The sequence below is a fragment of the Anabas testudineus genome, chromosome 18 (assembly GCF_900324465.2).
Source record: "Anabas testudineus chromosome 18, fAnaTes1.2, whole genome shotgun sequence".
Classification (NCBI taxonomy): Eukaryota; Metazoa; Chordata; class Actinopteri; order Anabantiformes; family Anabantidae; genus Anabas; species Anabas testudineus.
The window spans coordinates 7,678,099-7,699,165 of NC_046627.1; the positions used below are offsets into that span (position 1 = coordinate 7,678,099).

General features: G+C 39.0%; 2 protein-coding genes across 2 annotated transcripts; both read left to right on the forward strand.

Annotated features, from left to right (window-relative positions):
• The first annotated feature begins 2,069 nt into the window (after window positions 1-2,069).
• Window positions 2,070-4,720, forward strand: LOC113168265 (protein ANTAGONIST OF LIKE HETEROCHROMATIN PROTEIN 1-like). Its single transcript, XM_026369277.1, has 2 exons — window positions 2,070-2,677; window positions 2,873-4,720. Exons 1-2 carry the CDS (start codon window positions 2,436-2,438, stop codon window positions 3,510-3,512), a joined length of 882 nt encoding a protein of 293 aa, XP_026225062.1. The 5' UTR covers window positions 2,070-2,435; the 3' UTR covers window positions 3,513-4,720.
• A 1,628-nt stretch (window positions 4,721-6,348) lies between these two features.
• Window positions 6,349-8,425, forward strand: LOC113168274 (zinc finger protein 79-like). The gene is made up of 3 exons (XM_033326760.1): window positions 6,349-7,013; window positions 7,536-7,642; window positions 7,733-8,425. Exons 2-3 carry the CDS (start codon window positions 7,625-7,627, stop codon window positions 8,423-8,425), a joined length of 711 nt encoding a protein of 236 aa, XP_033182651.1. The 5' UTR covers window positions 6,349-7,013; window positions 7,536-7,624.
• The last annotated feature ends 12,642 nt before the right edge of the window (window positions 8,426-21,067 follow it).

Here is a 21,067-nt window from a genome sequence, read left to right on the forward strand (position 1 = left end):
CATTTAGATGAATGGTCTTTTAAGACAATCATGGCTCAAACATCTGTGCAGATGTTATTTTAGTATCCTGAAAGGACTAGTTCCAGACAACTTTTCTGACAAGTCACAACATTCAAGACCTGAACTAATCAGATCGTAGATCAGGTGGGAGCCAGGTGTCTCCCATCATGCCTTGAGGTCTTACAGTCAGCTGAGAACACCTGCAGCACCTGGATCCACAATCTGCGGCCACCCCAGAACAAGTCACAAACAGATACGGAACCAGAAAGTCGTCTGTATCCGCCAAAATAAAAGTCTCTATTAAACATGTATGCTTTTACTATAACGTAAAATGTCCTGTTCACATCACAGCAACAACATCACTCTACTACATCTACACGTATGTATTTGGCTTTGTGAACTGTATCTGTAACATTATTTTGAAGGAGCTTTTATTTTCTTAACTGATTTTCTGTGAGTGACCTCTGACCCGACGATGTCACTTCCTGTGGATACTTCCTGTTTTCCTCCGTCTCTGAGTTGAGGTGAGTCCATGCGGGTTCTCCCGTTTTTACGTCGTTAAAACGTAGTTAAAAGTACTAAATGATAGTTTTAAACTTATATTTCAAAGAAACTAAACTGAGTTATTTCAGTTTTAGCAACAATCCTGGGTTTTACGTGTTTTTGTTGGACTCTACAGCTCTTTAAAGAAACCAAAGTTTCCTTTCATAACAGTGTAACCGTGTCTGTCGGGTCTAAAACACTTTTCATACGCTGAGAGACGAAGACAATAAAACACAACAAGGACACTGTTCGACCTTTTTTTACTTCACTCAGGAACCGCCGACTCCGTCCGTCTCCCCTTTGTACAAGCTTTTTATTGAGACATGGGACACGCCCTGAAGTTGCATGATGTGGTCGTGTGGTATGGTCACAATGAAGACACGATGATTATACTGCAAGTAAAAGAACTCCATCTAAGGATAAGACACCTGATTCATTTGCATAAGCAAAGACGTAGATCAGGGGTGTCAAACTCAATTGCACAGGGGGCCAAAATCCAAAACACACTTTAGGTCGCGGGCCGAACAGGATAAACATTTATTGAACACACTGAAACTTTTAAAACTTAACTTTTTTTTAACATAAACCTTAAATAACTTATAATATTTTGCTCTCTATAAAATATATCCTCTCTAAATTAAACGAGTTAGAAATAAAGTAAACATTAAAAGAACAAACATTCAAATTTCTTTAATCTTATGTCATTTTATATAAAAAATAAACTTAAATTTTAAATATCCAAAAAGATTTCACTCTCCATAAAAATATATCCCGTTAAAATTATACAAATTCAAAATATGAACATGCTGCATAACAAAACCTGGAAATATAAATAAAATTTGTGCTTTTCAGCAATAACAAATCAAATCATTCAGTCTTTGCTCTTCAGTCATTTTATCAGAGCTGCATCTGTTTTTGTCAACAGATTCATTTATATTTGTTGTGATGTTCTGTGTTGTGGAGATTCTCAGGATGGACTGTAGGTTCTCACCAGTGAGACGACTCCTGTGTGTTGTTTTGTTAGTCTTCATCACTGAGAACAGCTTCTCACTAAGATTTGTTCTACCAAACATAAACAAGGTTCGAGCCTCATGTGGACGGAGCTGGGACTTTTCTGCAGGAATGGAGTGAATAAACTGTGCGGGTCCTGCAGTGTCCTACTTTACCTTCAGTCATTACACTGCAGCTCAATCAGCTCCATCTGAATCTGCACAGGTGCAGTTTACACATCGACGGTAAATGTGTTGAGAAGCAACTCTAACTTCTTTTCTTGTTCGTCAAAGTCACCAAAGCTCCGTGTGAACTCAGTTTATGAGCAAAGTGAGTATTTGCGAACACCGTTGTAACGATATGGTTCAACATTAATTGGCATCGTGAGGACTAACTTCATAATAACTAGCAGCATCATAAACTAGACTTGATTAACGTGGAATGTGTTCGGCAGCTGAAGCGCTGTATTATGGGATCTGTAGTTTATTGTGTTACCAGCGCTTCATATCGCCGGAACATTAATAACAATAATATAGAAATGATCTCGCGGGCCGGATATAATTACACGCCGTTCCGGATGTGGCCGGAACGGGCCGTGAGTTTGACACATATGACGTATAGTAACAAGAACTGTTCAACACTGGTCGCTTTCACACCTTAATTCTTTTGCTTTGGTCCGAATCAGTTGATGACTTTGTTACATTGTATCAGTTTCGGTTTCGTTTCACACCGAGAAAAAATCCAAACGAATCAAAACACGTCACTTCAAACTACGTGAGAACGTCCTCTCTGCTTATTGGTCAGATGTTTCTGCCGCGGGAACAGAAAATGTAAATACAGGAAGAAGGTGAAGTGTTGTGGACGACTGTCTGTTTAAGTGATAATAGGGAGACAGTTTTACGATGGAGGTCAATGTACGCGGGATGGTCCTCGCCCTGCTGATTTTTTATTACCTTGCTTGCATTTACCACTTCAAACAAACCCTACAGTTTGAAAATGAAGCGCGGTTACGGCGGGGAAACAACATATTGATGCACTGGAGTCGCCGAAGGCGCATATCAAGACAATACAGGAGACGGCGTGCAATGATCTTATTGAACTGTGAGATGTTAATCAGCCGAAGATATTACCGAAGATCCATCAGGTATGTATATTGTCATTAAAAATTCGAAAGTTACAAAAATCAATTAATTGTCCTTGCAATAATTTGTTTTATACTAAGCAACAAATCTTATTCAAATATAAATTCTCAGCATTAATTATCAGCAGCCTAACTGAATTGAGGGGTGGGATGGGACATTTTTTTAATAAAACACATACAACTTCTATCTTGACGCAGGAGCATTTGGACATATCCACGTAGCAGCAGTTGGTGGCCTTACATCTGCAACACCTGGACGGACAAGGAATGGCTGATAAATTTCAGAATGCGGAGAAGCAGTTTCAACCTACTGTGTGACACTCTCCGGCCCTGGCTGACACACCAGAATACGCAGTACAGGCAGGCAGTTCCTGTAGAAGTTCGCACGGCCATTTGTATTTGGAGGTTGGCCACAAATCTGGAGTTTAGATCGATCTCACATCTGTTTGGAGTTGGGTTATCAACATGTTGCACTATCACTCAAGAAGTTGTGACTGCTATAAATGTTGTAATGAAGCCTCAGTACATAAAGCGTCCCTCTTTGACAGAGTTCAGGCAGATAGTGCAAGGTTTTCGAGACAGATGGAGATTCCCTCAAGTGGCAGGAGCAATAGATGGAACCCATATTAAGATCAGAGCTCCACCTGACAACTCATCCTGTTACTATAATAGGAAAGGAGACTATTCAATTATTTTACAGGGTGTGGTGGACCATAGGATGAGATTTTGGGACATTAATGTGGGACGACCAGGAAGAGTGCATGATGCTCGTGTTTTCTCCCTCTCATCGTTGTATAAACATGGTAGTGAAGGGACACTTTTATTGTTACACAATTAAATATGTGTGTTTGTATACGTTTATTCTTTCTTTCCAAAATGTTCCAAACTAAAACCTTAAAATGATCTGATTTCAGAAGGCCTATTGTTTGGTATGATTACATTAAATAGTCATTGCCTTATTTCTGCCTTTCACAACCTGCTGTTATTTACTTTTGTAATACAAAAGTTGTTTTTTTTTTTTTTTTTTTACAAAGTCTTACAAAGGATGTGATATTTATTTTCCATGAAATGTTAAAGAACAAAGTGCTGCTAGGAAAACCTTTGAACAGTTTTAACATTAAACAAAAAATATAACATATAATATAAAAAAAGAGTGCATTTCCACACTAGAAAAAAGAAAAGAAAAACCTACAGGTTGTAGTATTCATGATCACTGTTAATATCATGTAGAATGGATGAAGTGCAGGCTGATGTGGAGGTATCGTAGGTAGCCGGACATTGGGCTGTGTGGGCTGGTACAGCTGTGGCATTGGATATGATGGTGGTGGGGGTGTTGTAGACCAGGGAGGCACTGCTGACGAATGAGGCTGACCAGGACTCAGAGCACTTACAAGAGTGCCCATTAGTGGCAGAAACATCTTGTTATTGGCCTCTTGTTGTGCTTGCATATACTGGAATCTTCTTTCTTCTGCTTCCCGTTGGGCCTGAAGTATCCTCTCAAAAGCAGGGGCCTCCTGAGCCATGTGGCTCTGCTCAGCTTCACGTACTTCCTCCTGCATCTTTTTACAGTCAGTAATGTAAGCTCGGAATTCATCATCAAGACGGCCAGATTTTTCTTTTCTTTTTCTAGCTTGAGCTCCAGGAATGGGCAGTTTGCCCCGTCTGGTGCACTTCTCATTTTTACTCCTCTTGGTGCTCTGAGCATCAGAAACGCCAGCATCATCCACAGTATTTGTACTGTCTGTATCAAAGGATACACTGCTTGAATCTCCCCCTGTTTATAGAAAAATGAAATTCTCTGAGTTACTTTTGTCATATTAATGGAGAAAAGAGATATTTCACGCCATAATATTGTGTATTTAATAGTGTGTGTGTGTGTGCTATTAACAGTAATGCAATACTGAAAATAATATAATGCTTTTAAAAGCAACAGGTTTATAGGTGCTGCTTCACTTAACGTAAGTAATTCATACATTTATCTAAGAGAACTGCTAGTGTCTTATGATCCACCACGCTTACTTCGATCAAAGGATGCAGGCTGCCTGTCAGTACCTCCTATCATAAAAACTACAGCTGGGGGCAGAGCCTTTTCTTACAAAGCCCCAAAGTTATGGAATAGCCTTCCAAATAGCGTTCGGGACTCAGACACAGTCTCAGTGTTTACGTCTAGGCTGAAAACCTATTTATTTAATCAAGCATTTGAGTAAATATATTTGGGAAGGACTCATGGACGCAGAGCATTATGGTGAACTGGTATGTTTAGATGCTGTCTTCCCCACTCTCACTGATCACTCAGGTTTGTTGATGGGGAAGTGATTGGTTGCTCTACATCCCAGGGAGCCCTCATGTCTGTGTTTCCTTCTGAACCCACCCTTTTAGTTAGGCTGTCATAATTAGTCCTTCACAACTCCATGTTTGCCCATGATTCATCCTGCAGCATGTTTTGGGTGTCTATAAACGACAGAAATTAAATCTACCCATAATTCAAAGCCCTCAAATCATGTGATTCGTGGCCTTTGGTCCCGTTTGGGTTCGGTACGCGTTCTCACCAGGAGGACCGCACCGGAGTTCGCTAGATGATGCAGATTGAGACCACCACATTTTGGGGGTCTCAGTGCGGTTGTTTTGGTGTGCACTCGAGTGCGATTACCGTGTTCACACCGGACAAAACTAACTGCACCAAAAGGAAAAACCTGACCTTTTTCTGGCCTTTCCTGTTTTCCCAGGAAAAGTCAGTGGCCCCAAACCACTTCCTGTTTTTATGTCTGTGTGCAGGGAGTGCCGCTTCAGCAGAGTACAACATGCTCCTGTTACTGACAAGATTAAAACATTGAACACATATATCCTTCATAATGACAATAAGGAAGAAACAATAAATCAGCCTTATGAGTGACGTAACATCGTCATAAGAAAATCATAAAGCAGTCAGTAAATCATATTTACTCTAACATCAACCTAACAAGAAAGACGTACAGTTGTCATGACTCAACTTCCAGATAACTTTACCTGGAGGACTGAAAATCTTCACAGACATATTATTATTTGATATTTTACAGCATGTCCACTGTAGTGGACAGCAGAACAAATTTACTGTTAGAAAACAGCTACACTTCAAAATCAGAATAGACTGACAAGAAAACAAGAATGTCAATCCATTTTCTAATGAAACTTTCTAATGAAACTGAACATGGACATAAATTAAGTGTTAGAGTAAAAATGATTTACTCACTGATTTATAATTTTCTTATTACAATGTTACTTCACTCATAAGGATAATTTCTTGTTTTTTACTTATTGTCATTATGAAGGATACATGTGTTTGATGTTTAATCCTGTAAGCAACAAGAGCATGTTGTACTGTGCTGAAGCTGCACTTTGCACACAGACAGGAAGGTCAGGAAAGGTCAGCGGCCTTGAAGTTGAAGAGTTCTTGTTGCTATACTCCTATAAGCAGTGTTTTATCCTTGTATGGAGTTGTTTTTCTTACAAGTGTGTTATCTTTATATGGGCTTTTTCTTGTAATATGATCACCATTTAACCACACCATACACCCACATCTGTAACTTCAGGGTGTGTCTCATCTTTAATAAAAAGCTTGTACAAAGGGGAGACGGACGGAGTCGGAGGTAGAAATTCCTGGGTGAAGCATTTATGATCTCAGGCCGGCTCCCCTTGCAAGTAAAAAGGCCGAGCAGTGTCCTTGTTGTGCTTTATTGTCTTCGTCTCTCAGCGTATGAAAAGTGTTGTGATTATTTTAAACCCGACATTAAGTCTCCAGTCCAGAGGTCCTGGGTAGCACAGGTTTGAATCTGTAACACCACCTTCTCTTCACTGTTCTCCTTCTCTTTCTCTTTCTTTTCTTCCTTCATTAAAGTCTTAGTGACGGTACTTTAGGGAGCAGTTTCTCTTCTTTGTTATGCAGAGGAACATCGTGCAGCTGATGCATCTCATGTATGTTTTGCCGTTGCAACCTTGGTTTCATCAGTCTAGTATCTCTGGTATGTGTCTGGCCCCGTATGTTGTTAATGGTGCTTCTGTCGAAGCTTTTGTTGAATACGTTTTTTGATGGATGGCTCATACTCTTCGCTCTCTTCATTTTTCAGTGAGATTCTCAACTTGAAGAACCTGTTCTTGTCATTTTCTGGCTTATTAGTGTCCCTGTGGTTTTGCTCTCACAAAACATTTAGAGTCTGGGGAAGCCAATGCAGGTCATGTGGATTGACAAGCCAAAAAAGATCATTTCTTCAGCGGTGGTGTTAAGAGAGACATTCCTCATCTGCAGCTCTGTCTCATTTGTGAATGCTGCTAAGTCTCTCCTGGACTCCAGTTTCTATAAATGGTGTGTTCACTGTGACAGTCTGGAGGACTGGGTAGGACAGGTTTAAATCTATTATTGGAAAAATACAATCAATGAGGAAATGTCTCTGAACATAGCATCTACCCTTCTGTTAAACAAGAAAATCCCACAGTCGTCTGAAATAACATGAAAGTGACAAAAGTAATAACACATATACATTTACAAAAATAATAAAGCAGCATTACTAATCATGTGACTTGCGGCTATAGAGTAAAGATATAAACACTATACACACTATGTATAGTTGGACACACAAGTAATTTTATTTACATTTGTATTCTATAATTTCCAGTTGCATATGAAATGGTCCCAGTGAAAGATGCAGATGTGTTTGCAGATGTTTTTCACTAACTTACCGGTATGAGAGCAGACATCATGAGATCATCAGATTAATCATCTGAAGGATCGACTGGATCAATTGCACACAGAGATCCTCATCTGCTGAGTCAGTGATATTCTGTAGCTGTGGTTTTTGTCTTATCTTGTGTCTTTGTTGGTTCACAGATCACATTCATCTCAGGTGAGGACGAGCATTGTGTTGTCTGACATCAGGACAGCTTTGTGAAATCTGGTGCCTCTGAGAAAGAAGCAGAATGAGTTCTCCCCAAAAGGTGAGTATTTAAATCTCTTACATCTCACATACTTTGCATTTTTTATTATCTCCATTAACAAAACCTTAAATTTTCTCTCTGTCATTTTAGAAACACAGAAACGCAAAGAAACAATGTCAGTATTGTAACAAAGAATTCTCTTCATCATACAAACTAAAGAATCATGAGAGAGTTCATACTGGAGAGAAACCGCATCAGTGTCAGGAGTGCGGCAGTGCATTCTCATCAAAGGGACAGCTAAAAATTCACTATCAGAGATATCACAGTGGAGAGAAACCATACAGCTGTGATCAGTGTGACAAAGCTTTCGTAACAGCAGGAGAGTTAATACTTCATCAGAGATATCACAGTGGAGAGAAACCATACAGCTGTGAGCAGTGTGGTAAAGCTTTTGTATCAGCAGGAAAATTAAAACTTCATCAGAGAGTTCACAGTGGAGAGAAACCATACAGCTGTGAGCAGTGTGGTAAAGCTTTCTCTCGGTTGGATTCACTAAATAGACACTTTCTCATTCACACTGGAGAAAAATCTCATCACTGTGATGAGTGTGGGAAAGACTTTACTCAATCAGGACACCTAACTGATCATAAACGTATTCACAGTGGAGAGAAACCATACCAGTGCAGACATTGTGAGAAAACTTTCACTTTTTTACCAAACCGCAACAGACATGAACGAACACATACTGGAGTGAAACCATTTAAATGTGAGGAGTGTGGGAAGAGATTCACCCTGATAGAAACATTAATAATTCATAGAAACATCCACACTAAAGATCCTTAGCAGCTCCTCTTCCTTAAAGTATCACGAACGGAATCACAGTGGAGAAAAACCCTATAAGTGCAAATAATCTGAGAAAAGATTCATATCAGCTCAGAATTAGATTTTGTAATCATACATTTACTTGGAAAATTAAAGAGTCTGCGCCACACTTGTGATTGGAAAACATTTTTGTCACCTTTTATGGATCCTCACCAATTTTGTCTTCCAACCCCATAACAAATGTAAACTTTGCAGCCTGTTCAGAGTTTGTATGAAAACTCTCAACTAGCTGTTCTTAGTAATACAGTCTATTTTCCATAAGTGAAATTAAAATCTGTGGAACTCTGTCTGTGAAGGTCATGCTGGATATTTACACTGATCTGGACTCGGTTATGTGGAAGAAACAACAGGACGCCACATTGTTTGATGGAAATTCAAGTTATCAACCTACAGAGGACTGAATTCAAAGACACCTTCAAAACCAAAGTGAAAAACATCTGGTGGGAGGTTTGTCCATTTTGTTGGAATGTCATTGCAGCAAGTCAAATGGTTTTCAGTAGCTGTTTTGTCCTTGTATACCGACTGACAACATCAGGACATGCTCCTAATGAGACAACAGATGATGGTTATGTCCTTCCAGATCTGGACTTTGCATCACTTTTTTTCCCTGTTAAAATCTCTCAAAGTTAGATAAAATTAATTTGATGTATGTTGTTATCTTTTGAAAATATTCTCCTCATTGTGTTTTTATTTTTAACATGTAGTATTACAGTTGTCTGTTTTTTCATTTTGAATTATATTAAATTCATTATTGTTCTATTATTGTCACCTCTAATAGCTCATATTGTTTATTACCAGCATCCAATAGTCTTTAAAACATATTGGTATTTTCAACACCTAGTGTTACTGTCTGTTTTTCAATTTCTTAAACAACTAATTAAATTCTACTAAATTGTCAAACAGCAGCATGAATGATGTGAATTCAGTGTTTTAAATTGATGACTGGACAAATGAAACGTGCTGTTGTTGGTGGATAGAAACCTGATGATCTTTAATTATCATCTGAATCTGAATGTTCATATCATGTCAATAATGTGTTAAGATCATTCAAGATTCAAGATTCAAAAAACTTTATTAATCCCAGAGGGAAATTGTTTTGCCTCATTACCATTGTTCGCAAAACAGAACAGAAACAAGGAACCACAACCAGGAAAGATCCAACACCAACGTAAATACACAATAACATCAATACTGAAAAACTCAATATATATACTGAATATGTAAATAGATAAATGAAATTGGGTCAATACATTCACAGCAAGTTTATGACAGTATCACTTCTCCCACCCCTTACAGAGGGGGGAGGAATTGTACAGATTGATTGCCACAGGTAGAAAGGATCTCCTGTGACGCTCTGTGGAGCATTTAATGTTAATAAATCTTTGGCTGAACATGCTCCTCTGTCCAACCAACACACTGTGCAGTGGGTGGGAGGGGTTGTCCAAGATTGAGAGGAGTCTGGACAGCATCCTCCTTTCAGCCACAACATGTAGAGAGTCCAGCTCCACCCCCAGAACAGAGCCAGCCCTCCTAATCAGTTTGTTTAGTCTGTTAGTGTCAGTATTCGATTGGTTCAGCTATGTGTAGGTCTACAGTAGTAAAACAGACCCTCAGCCACCATCACAGGTAGAATCAACTTCTGGGAGAAACACTGTTTGTTTGTTTGTTGTTGATTTTTAATTCTGCTCTTGTACTGATAAATGTATTCTGTGATGATGTTGTTGAATTGTTTCTTTCTTTCATAAAGAAATTATAAGACATTAACTGTAACAATCAAGCAACCTTTTTATTAAACAATATATGGTTTGAAATGATTTAATAAACCAGTGTTAGTGTTGTATCTTTTGAGAAGTTTTAACATTTAAATAAGAGACTGACCCTTGTTAGTTCAACATAAAAATAAAAACAGCAAAGCTGTAGTTTGTAAAAACTGAAGAAGAAAACTGGTTGATTTGGAACTGAGCAAATATTAAAGTAAGAAAATGAAAATAAAATTATAAATATTAAAATAACTCATGAAGTATGGCTGGAACTAATAAATGTTATCAGCATCAATATTTTCTCCCATAATTGACCTATTTTGCCTCCTGTGATGATTAAAAGGCTAAAAGTTGATTCACAGATCAGTACAACAATTATCAGACCAGAGTACTGACAGTACTGCAGTAAACTCTGGTGATGTAGTGATGTGTTGTAGTAATGTTCTGTTAACACTAAAAGTCTTCAAATGGTCCAGAGTGCTGCAGATTTTAATTTGAACTAAATCCAGAAGGTTCAGACACATTACACCAGTCGTATCTTCCCTTTATTGGATCTCTGTTCATTTCAGATCAGACTTTAAGCTGCTTCTTTCGGTGATCAGGAAGTGTTTTCAGATGACAACTACAGCTAATGTGATCAGGGAGACAGGTAGGAGGGTACTTGTTGTGTTATTAAGGAAGTAGACAGTGAGACAAGGAGACTTGGTGGAATGAGGAAGTTCAGGTGTGTATATACAAAGAAACAGGTTAGTTAAGAAGAAGTAGGACACTGAGAGGACTGAAGAGAGTAGACAGGAGTACAGGGAGATACAGTGTAAGGTAAAGGTAGAGTTGGCTAAGGACAAACAATATGACATAGGTATATGAGGACTTATACGAGGTTGGACACTAAGGAGGGAGACGTGGATTTGTACAGGTTGGCGAGGCCACTCAAGTTTATTAATCAACCCCAGACCTAAACATAGTTTGAATTCATTTGAGAGCCTCACTCTTAGCCTCTCTGATCCTAACTGGAAAAATCAAAAACCAGTCCTGTTTGTTATTGTGTACCGTCCTCCTGTCCCTTACTCTGAGTTTTTAACTGAATTCTCAGAGTTTCTATCTGATTTAGTTCATTATAGTGGGTGACTTTAATATCCATGTAGATGTTGATGATAACTGCCTCAACACTGCATTTAATTCTCTATTAGACTCCATTGGTTTTACCCAAAATGTGAATAAACCCACTCACTGTTTTAATCACACCTTTGATCTTATTCTGACATATGGTGTTGAAATTAATCATTTAATAGTTTTTCCCCTAAACCCTCTTTTATCTGACCATTTTTTAATAACATTTGAATTTACAGTACTAAACTTTACTAAACCTACAGATAAGATTCACTACAGTAGATGTTTCTGTGAAAATGCTGTCGATAAATTTAAGGAACTTATTCCATCTTTAATTTCAGAGCCATGTACCAACACAGATGAGGGCAGTTATTTCAACGTTACTCCAGCACAAGTGGACTATCTTGTTGATAATACTGCAGCCTCACTTGGAACAATACTTGATACTATTGCTGCTCTGAAAAGCTAATGAATCAGAGGAAGTTAGGTCCTCACTTATAAATCACTTAATAATTAGGCTCCATATTTTCTTAAAGACCTCATAGTTCCCTGTTTCCCCAGCAGAACTCTCCGTTCTCAGAGTACTGGTCTTCCTGTGGAACCAGCTCCCAGTTCAGGTTCTGGAGGCAGACACCCTCTCCACATTTAAGACTAGACTTAAAACTTTCCTTTTTTATAAAGCTTATAGTTAGAGATGGATCAGGTGACTCTGAATCATCTCTTAGTTATGCTGATATAGCTTAGTCTGTTGGGGGACCTCTACTGATAAACTGAGCTCCTCTCCTCTCTCCTTTTTCCTCTATCAATTCAAATGCCACCATTTCATGTCATTAACTTTGTGTCTTCTCTCTCCTGTAGTTGTGTTTCCTCCTCTCTGTCTCCTGCTCTCTCTGTTCTCCTCTGCAGGTATCCTCCTCCTTGGAGCTTTATATCTCCAGAGTCCAGTTACTGGTCCTACTGACAGCCCAATGTTTTTGTTACCTGCTGTTCTTTTCTCTCTCCTCTTTCCACTCACCCCAACCAGGGCTCAAATGGGATTGTTGGGTTTTCTACATAATTCTGTATATATTTTCTTTACACTGTAAAGTGCCTTCTGTTGTTATTTGGCGCTATACAAATAAATTGAATTGAATTGAAGGATGTGCAGCAGGTTAGGGAAATTAAAGATATGGATGGAAATGTATAGGGACAGTGCAGTAAAGTACTGTAAAGGTAATAAAACAAATTCTGTTCTTACCAACTAGAAGGCACTGTTCTTGTTGAGCTCTGCAGGCCTTCTTTTGGAGATAACACGTTATCAGCCAGATGCTTAAGACCAAACTGTGCATGAATGAACCAACACTGCACACTTCACAGAGGGATTACTGTGAAGTATTATTTTTGTTAAAAACTGAAAAATAATGATTTAGAAAGGATTTCAGTCAATTGAATTTGATAAAACCTGGGTAAAAAATATGTTTGTACATAGCCAAACATCGAGATAAACAAAACAAATAGCAAAGTGTATTAATAGTAATAGTAGTGGATATTTTATTAACTTTAAGTATAAGTTCTGTCATTTTCCATATTTTTTTCTATTTTCAATTTCCATAGAGAGAAATCAAAAAGGATTAAAACCATTAGTGAAACACACACCTGACGCTGAGGTTTCTTTGTGATGAAAAGTATAAATATATATATATGTATATATATATATATACATATATATATATATATATTTTTTTTTTTAAATTATTTTTGCCTTTTGGCTGTTTTCCTTTCGGGGGTCGCCACAGTGAATCATCAGCCTCTTCTAACTAACTAACTTCATGTTCTCACTTACTACATCTATAAATCTACTCTTTGGTCTTCCTCTAGACCTCCTGCCTGGCAGCTCCAACCTCAGCATTCATTAACTGATATTCAATTCAATTTTATTTTATTTATATAGCCCCAAATCACAACAGAAGTCATCTCAAGGCACTGTAAAGTCAGGTGTAAAGTTTAAGGTCTGTCTCCTGAACCTGAACAGGGAGCTGGTTCCACAGTAGAGGATCTTGATAGGTAAAGGCTCTGCCTCCCATTCTACATTTGGAAACTCCAGGAACCACAAGTAAACCTGCAAGTGAGGAGTAGGCTTCTTGAGTAGGGGTTTGACTACAGCAACCTTAAAAGCCTGTGGTACGTTACCTATTTGCAAGGATAGATTGATCTGATCTAATATGGACTTGCTGACGTGCAAAGGTAAGACATCTTTGAGGAGTCTAGTTGCGATAGGGTCTAAGAGACATGTTGATGGTTTGGAGTAGATAATAGTAGTTAGTACGAGCGTGGTCTCACAAATTAATCTAGAGTTGTTGTACAAATGAGACCATCCATGCCATATGCAAAGAGAGTATCTGATCAATCTTTTCTCTAATAGTTATGATTTTATTTGTAAAGAAATTCATAAAATCATTGCTGCTGAGAGTTGAGGGAATACTAGGCTCAACAGAGCTATGACTCTTTGTCAGCCTGGCTACAGTGCTGAAAAGAAACCTGGGGTTGTTCTTATTTGCCTCTATTAATGAGGAGTAATATATGGTTCTGGCTCTACGGAGGGCTTTTTTTTAATATATTATTAAACTATCTTTCCAGGCTAGGCAATATTCATCTGAATTTGTGGAACGCCACCTCCTTTCCAGTTTACGTGATCTCTGCTTTAATCTATCCGAAATTGCACTGTGGACGACATCTCTGTCACTCCTCTGCATTTGTCAGATCACTTCTTCATTCAGCTCACAGTCTTCATCTCTAGACCATCTCATTCTTCCACTGCATTGGAACCTCAGATCTCTCAACCCGGAGCAGTTTTCTTCCCTGGTTTCTGCAGCGCTGCCCTCATCGCAGGTCTTATCCACTTACGACACCGGCGTAGCCACGGACAGACTCTGCGATACTCTTTCATTCTGCCTGGATAGTCTGTGCCCAACATCTACTAGACCTGCTCGTCCTTCAGCTTCCAACTTGTGGCTCACTGACCAGATCCGTGAACAATGCACAGTGCTCAGGAGTGCTGAGAGGAAGTGGCGCAAATCCAAGTCTCAACCTGCTCTAACTGATTATCAGGATTTGCTTCAATCTTTCTCTCATAGTGTCACCAGGGCGAAGACTGAATACTACCAGGACAAGCTCAGCAACACCACAGACACCAGAAAGCTGTTCTCAACTTTCAAGTCTCTACTCTATCCACCCCCACCTCCACCACCCACCTGTCTCACAGCTGACGACTTTGCCTCCTTTTTTACCAACAATGTGGCAGCCATCAGCTCCCAGTTCACTCCTCCTGACAACGACATTCTGCTTACTAAACCTGACGATGCATCTCACTTCACTTTTTCAACACTGTCAGAGGACGATGTATCCACTCTCGTCCTCTCCAATCGCCCGACCACCTGCTATCTGGATCCTATCCCCTCTACTCTTCTTCAAGCTATCGCACCAACACTAATCCCAGCCATTACACAGATCATCAACACCTCTTTCACAACAGGCACCTTTCCCAACTCATTCATGCAGGCCCAGATTACTCCACTGTTGAAGAAGCATTCTCTGGATGCCTCCCTTGTGGAGAACTACAGACCGGTCTCTTTTCTTTCATTCCTGGCCAAGACTCTGGAACGTGCAGCCATCAATCAACTCTCTGACTTTCTTTGCCGGAACAATCTCCTTGATGTCAATCAGTCTGGTTTCAAGAGTGGTCACTCCACAGAGACGGCACTTCTGACTGTTGTGGAATCCCTACGGGTGGCTAAAGATGCAGGTAACTCTTCTGTCCTTATTCTATTTGATCTATCTGCAGCCTTTGACACTGTGATTCATCAGATTCTCATGACTGCACTCTCAGACCTGGGCATCTCTGGATCAGCTCTAGCCTGGCTTCGGTCATACTTGTCCGAACGAACCTTTAAGGTATCCTGGCAGGGGCGTGTCTCTGACTCTCATAACCTCTCCACCGGTGTACCGCAGGGCTCAGTCCTCGGTCCTCTTCTTTTTTCAATCTATACTTCTTCTCTAGGCCCTATCATTCATTCTCATGGCTTTTCTTATCACTGCTATGCAGATGACACACAGCTCTTCCTGTCTTTTCCGCTGGATGACTCAACTGTCTCATCTCCTGTCTCTCTGACATCTCTGCCTGGATGAGAAAAAGACACCTTCAACTCAACATTGCCAAAACTGAACTTCTTGTCTTCCCTACCAGACCTTTAACACAACACAACATCAGTATTAACATAACTAGTTTCTAACAGTTAGCGCCCTGCACCACCCTGCAGTGTGTATGTTATGTATGTGTGTGTACCCTGTAAACAGTCTTCAGACTTTGATCTGTGATTTAGTGGTTAATCAGAAATTAACCAACATTTCTGAAAACTGCAGAATCTTTATTAAGAAATAATCAATGGCATTAATCAGCCACTGGTCCAACATGGTTTTTCTCAAAATAAATAAATAATGAAGACTATTGTTGGCTGCAAAGACACCTCAAAGGTAACGAACTAAGCAGAATTATGAAGATATGAATCATATTATATGATGCAGTGGATTTTTTTGAACAACCAGCTTCAGTCCAGAGTCACATGTGTGGTTGGGTTTAGGCAACATAAGCATTTTGGTTGAGGTTTTCTTTAATAAATGCTTGATATGTTCAGTATCAACTTGTCATTTAGCTCTCTGATAGTGCAGTAAGAGAAAGATAAATTTATGATATCTGCTCTACACTTACACAAGACCTTCTAGTATTTTAATAATCAACCTCAAAGGATATATTGTGCTCTTGAAATGTGTGTCAGGAGGTGGGGTGGAAGAAAAGACATCTTTATGTGATGTCTCATCCAACATTGTGTTCTACTGTGTGGGATATGCACAACAGGTTTAGCATGTTTGATGTTCCTTAATCTAATAATGGTTGTTGTGTTGTTGTGATAGAAAAATACTGTTGCTGAGCTTGTGGTGAAGAACTCTGGGTTGACATGTTACCTAAAAAGATACCTGGCCTCAAAGTATTTCTTTTAAGGTTACTTCTTGTTTGACATTGCATTGACAATCCAAAGTAAAATAATTACTGCATTGCAGTCATCATAGTGGTGAAGAGAAATTCAGTGTACTTGGCTTTACATTTTGCCACACAAAGATATTTAAGTATGAGTAATCCCAAGATCAAAAAAGACATTTTTATCTTTAGTCTTTTTTATCTTTAGTCTGTTAAACTTTTTCTTGTTGGCAAATGTTTGTGGGCTTGTTGTGTCAAGTCCCTAAATCAAATTTTTTGCTGAAAAAGGAAAAAATATTTCATAATAGTTTTTAAAGAAGACTTTTTATTTTTTAAAGAAGAGTTTTTTGTAATTACAATTGTTTTTCAGAGGATTTAACAAAATAGAAAATGAATGGGGCTCAAATCAAAGAGGAAACTTAAGAAAAAATAATAATAAAAAAGTTGATTCATGGGTCATTTAATTAAAAATGAATAAAGAGACCAGGGAGACAATTAAATGACACATCTGTCAAAGAAAAGGTCATAACAATGGAGGTCATGCAGGTGAAGTTATCTGGATGATGGCTACTGGACTTATTTCTTGTTACCGCTGCTGCCTAGTCTTCACACACCTAGATGGATAAAATCAAGAAGTTTACAATGTGAGCTGCTGAAAGCAATGAAATCTGTCAAGTAGCCAAACACATCCACACCCAGAACAAAGCATCTGGCTGGGAACTTCATTGTCATTTCTGAAATTGTAAATAAGTAGGTCTATTTTCTTACCTTTTAATGAAGCCAAAGAAAATTTCTATTAGTTTTTTTTTTTTTTTTTAATGGAGCCAAGTCAAAATAGATGCCATAATAATGCAGTCCACCCTTAAGATTTAATACTTTACAAAATATAAATGTATACAGAATTATATAGAAAACACAACAATTGCATTTGAGCAGCATTAGGCGACAGTGGAGAGAAAAACAGATCTCCACTGTCCCTAAAACCTACAGGAGAACCAGGGCGGCCATCTGCCTCAACCAGTTGAGCCAAACAGTTAGCTATCAGACCACAGACAACTGTGAATTGTGAAATTAGCAGTTTTATAAACAGGTGCTTGAGTAATACAAGCGTATGTTACGACCTTTACTTCAGTTGCTGTCTATTAAAAGTAGGTATTTAGCATTGAAATGAGTAACACAGCTAAAGTAAATTTACATGAACACTACACATGAACAAAAAGTCAGCGGCGATAACAGAAATCAATGCAATACACCTACCGGAGGAGGATCAGCAAGGAGCAGCCAAGAGAGGAGTAGTTTAATCTTGTATGGGGCTAAAAAATATTACATTCTAATTTATAAATGAACAATATCATAAGATTGACTTTTGACAATTGACACAACCGACATGAGACAGCATATGCTCCTTAATAGAGCCATGTCTACCTGTACTACTTCTAGTGACTGCAACATTTTATTAAATCTTAAATTATGTGTGAAGCACGTAGCATCATTATTCAGAGTAAACTACTTAGTCTGGTGTTGTGTGAGTTGGGGGAGAAACGTTACAGACAAGTAGCTGCCACTGAAATGCACTGGTCATTACTTTCTTGTCACCTCAGCAGAAATGAACAAGGGATGTTCACAGTGCTCACAGTGACACAGAGAGTCAGATCAATCAGTGTTGATTCCAGAACGTGTCCCTGTCACATGAGAGCGAACTTTCCTAAACACACCACAACATGAAAATCTAGTCAATTTGATGTGTAAAACAACACAGAGGTTCCAGTGGTGACAGGTGTATAAGACTGGGCAGACTTTCTGTGAGCGGCACTGCAAGTCAAACGACTTTAGAGCCACAATGTTTTGAATAAAATGACATGTGCAAGAACAATATGAGCCTAATGTTAGTAATAATTAGGAATCAGGGGGGTCTCACCCACTGTGACCTGCCCTTGACGCTGGGCATGAGCCAGAGGAACAGAATACATTTTGAGGTAGTGAGTGTAGTGGAATCGTACAGTTAATCATGGTCAGGATGAGAGATGCAGGGCAGGAAGGGACACAGAAGTGAAATAGAGAGAGGAAATTTGGGAAAAGAAGCTAGTGATTCATTCCTGTGAACCCTTCACCTGTTTTTCAGTGAGAAGCTTGAAATCAAAACTTTTCTGTTACGGTTGGCTGTCCTCATTTGGGGCCTGTACCATCTGCACTTAAAACCCTAAAATAAAATCATGCACTTATTTCTCATTTACTTTACTTTAAAGTTTGGCTGATGACAGTACCAATCTTCCCGCTGGTGGACTGTGCTTACACCCTCAGTCATGGATGTTAAAAACTTTCTCCTGCTGAGAAATGAGTCCCGAAAGGAGACTGCTTTTCCAACAGGCACAGTGTTATTCCAAATGTACTTAGTAGATACTGTCACTGAGTTAAAGAAAGCCTGCCCTTCTAAAGATCGTGTTGGCCCAAAGTTTTGTTGACCTATCCCAGAAGGTTGGAAGACACTGGAGAAGCATGAAGAACGTTTTCTCAACTAATTTGCATACAAATGTGTGGGTGGAAGAAAAGGCGTCTTTATGTAACGTCTCAAACATTCAAACATATCAAACATTTTATTTTCCTTTGTAGGTGATGTGAACAACAGGTTTAGCATGTTGCTATTATCATGTTCTTCTAATAATGATTGTTGTGATGGAAAAATGCTGTTGCTGAGTACGTGGTGAAGAACACTGGGCTGAAATGTTACCTAAGAAGGAACTTGTTTTAGTATTTAGTATTTCCTTTTTGCAGGGTGTGGACACCATTTTACTTTCACTTCTTGTTTATTCTCGATGCCAATTAAAACAGCTATTGTATTGCAGTCATCATAGTTGTCACGGACCTAAATCTTTTTTTCAAGCTTTATATTAAGAGGGTTTGTTTGTATTGATCATCCCTCTTTCGGAGCAGTTTAAGTCAGAGACTTCTCCAGCTCCTCTGTGACAAGGAAAGGTACAGGAAGTCATTTGTGCCAACAGCCATCAACCTGTACAATGATTCACAGAGAGTCAGTGTCCACGCTAGTTTAACAATATGTCACTTTCCATTTAAGTTCTACAGTGTCTATCTATCTATCTATCTGAATCCTGTTCTCTGATGACAGTCGCTGGTTTCTACCGTCACAGAAATGATCATCAACCTCACTGATATCAAAGGACTCAAGTCTCAAACCACAGACCAGGTCAGAACTGACGCTCAGTGATGACATCATCATAGTCATCATCCAATCCCTGTTCAGTCTGTGTGGGTGAGGTCATCACCATGGAGACAGGCAGGTGATTTTCTAGAGTCAGAGGTTGGAAAGAAAACGTATCAACAGTTAACACCTGAAGATTTGAGTTAGAGACAACTGAGACTGACTGATGAGTGTTTAGCTGTCAGGTCAGGGACTGATTCAGAGAGTTACCTGTGGGTCTGTGTCGATATAAAGACACCATGAGGAGAGTGGAGATGAAGTACGGACAGAACACCACCAGGTGGAGGACCAGTATGAACACAAGCTGGAGGGAGGTGGAGGCAGGTGGTGAGGCTGTAGTTGTAGGTTCTTCTGTAGAGAGAATCCACCTGTTCAGGTGAATGTGTGGTTATTTAATTCATTTAAATAAGAAGCGAATACCACAAATGTGTTTTATTTCAAATGTAACTTCTCATTTGTTTATAATATTAAGCTTTGCTTGCTCCAGATTCAATGTTTACTCAAAACTAAAGTTTTGAGTTGAGTTGATATGGGAAGATATGGACAATTGTACTTAATTTATCAAATATTTATTGAGTTTGGCCCACAACTTCATCCCAGTTTAAAATTTTGGCCCACTGCGAATTTGAGTTTGACACCCCTGCTCTAAGGTCTGCTGATCTGTAGTTTATAGATGTAGATGTTAAAACTCATGATGATGAGTAAAAAACAGAACTCTTTAGAAACTTCACTTGGTTTTGTGGTTTCCTTTACCAAGGAAGTTCATTAAACAAGTGTATATATTCTATGTTCTAATAAACTATAAATTTATAAAGTTGTAAAGTTAGTTTTTTTCCACCTTTGGCAGCTGGCTAAGACAAAGCCTTTCTTAACACGGCAGCACTTTGAAACAGTAATCCATGCCTTTATTACATCTCGGCTGGATTACTGTAATGCACTGTATTTTGCAGTAAATCAATTTTCCCTTGCACGTCTCCAACTGGTCCAAAAGGCTGCTGCTCGTCTTATGGTTGGGGCACGAAAGAGGGAGCACATGACTCCCATCCTGGCGTCTCTCCACTGATTGCCTGTGTATTTTAGAGTTCATTTTAAAATGCTTTTATTTGTTTTTAAATCTTTACACAGTCCTACCTCCACTTATCTTGCTGAGCTATTTATTCCCTATGGTTAAGCTGACCTAAGACCCCTTTCCGGTCTCTCAGGTCAGCTGACAAGCTTCTCCTGACAGTATCGAAGTCAAAGCGGAAACCTAGAGGGGACAGAGCTTTTGCCGTTGCAACACCCAAATTATGGAATGACATTAGGCAGGAACCTTCATTGTCCATTTTTAAAACTTACTTGAAGACCCACTTTTATTCCCTGGCTTTTAATTCAACATGAAGACTGTGTTTGTTCCTTTGTTTCTATTCTTTTGTCATTTAATTTACTATAGCTTGTTTTTTCTTTTGACGAGTAGTGTGCAGCACTTTGGTCAGCCAAGGCTGTTTTAAATGGCTTAATAAATA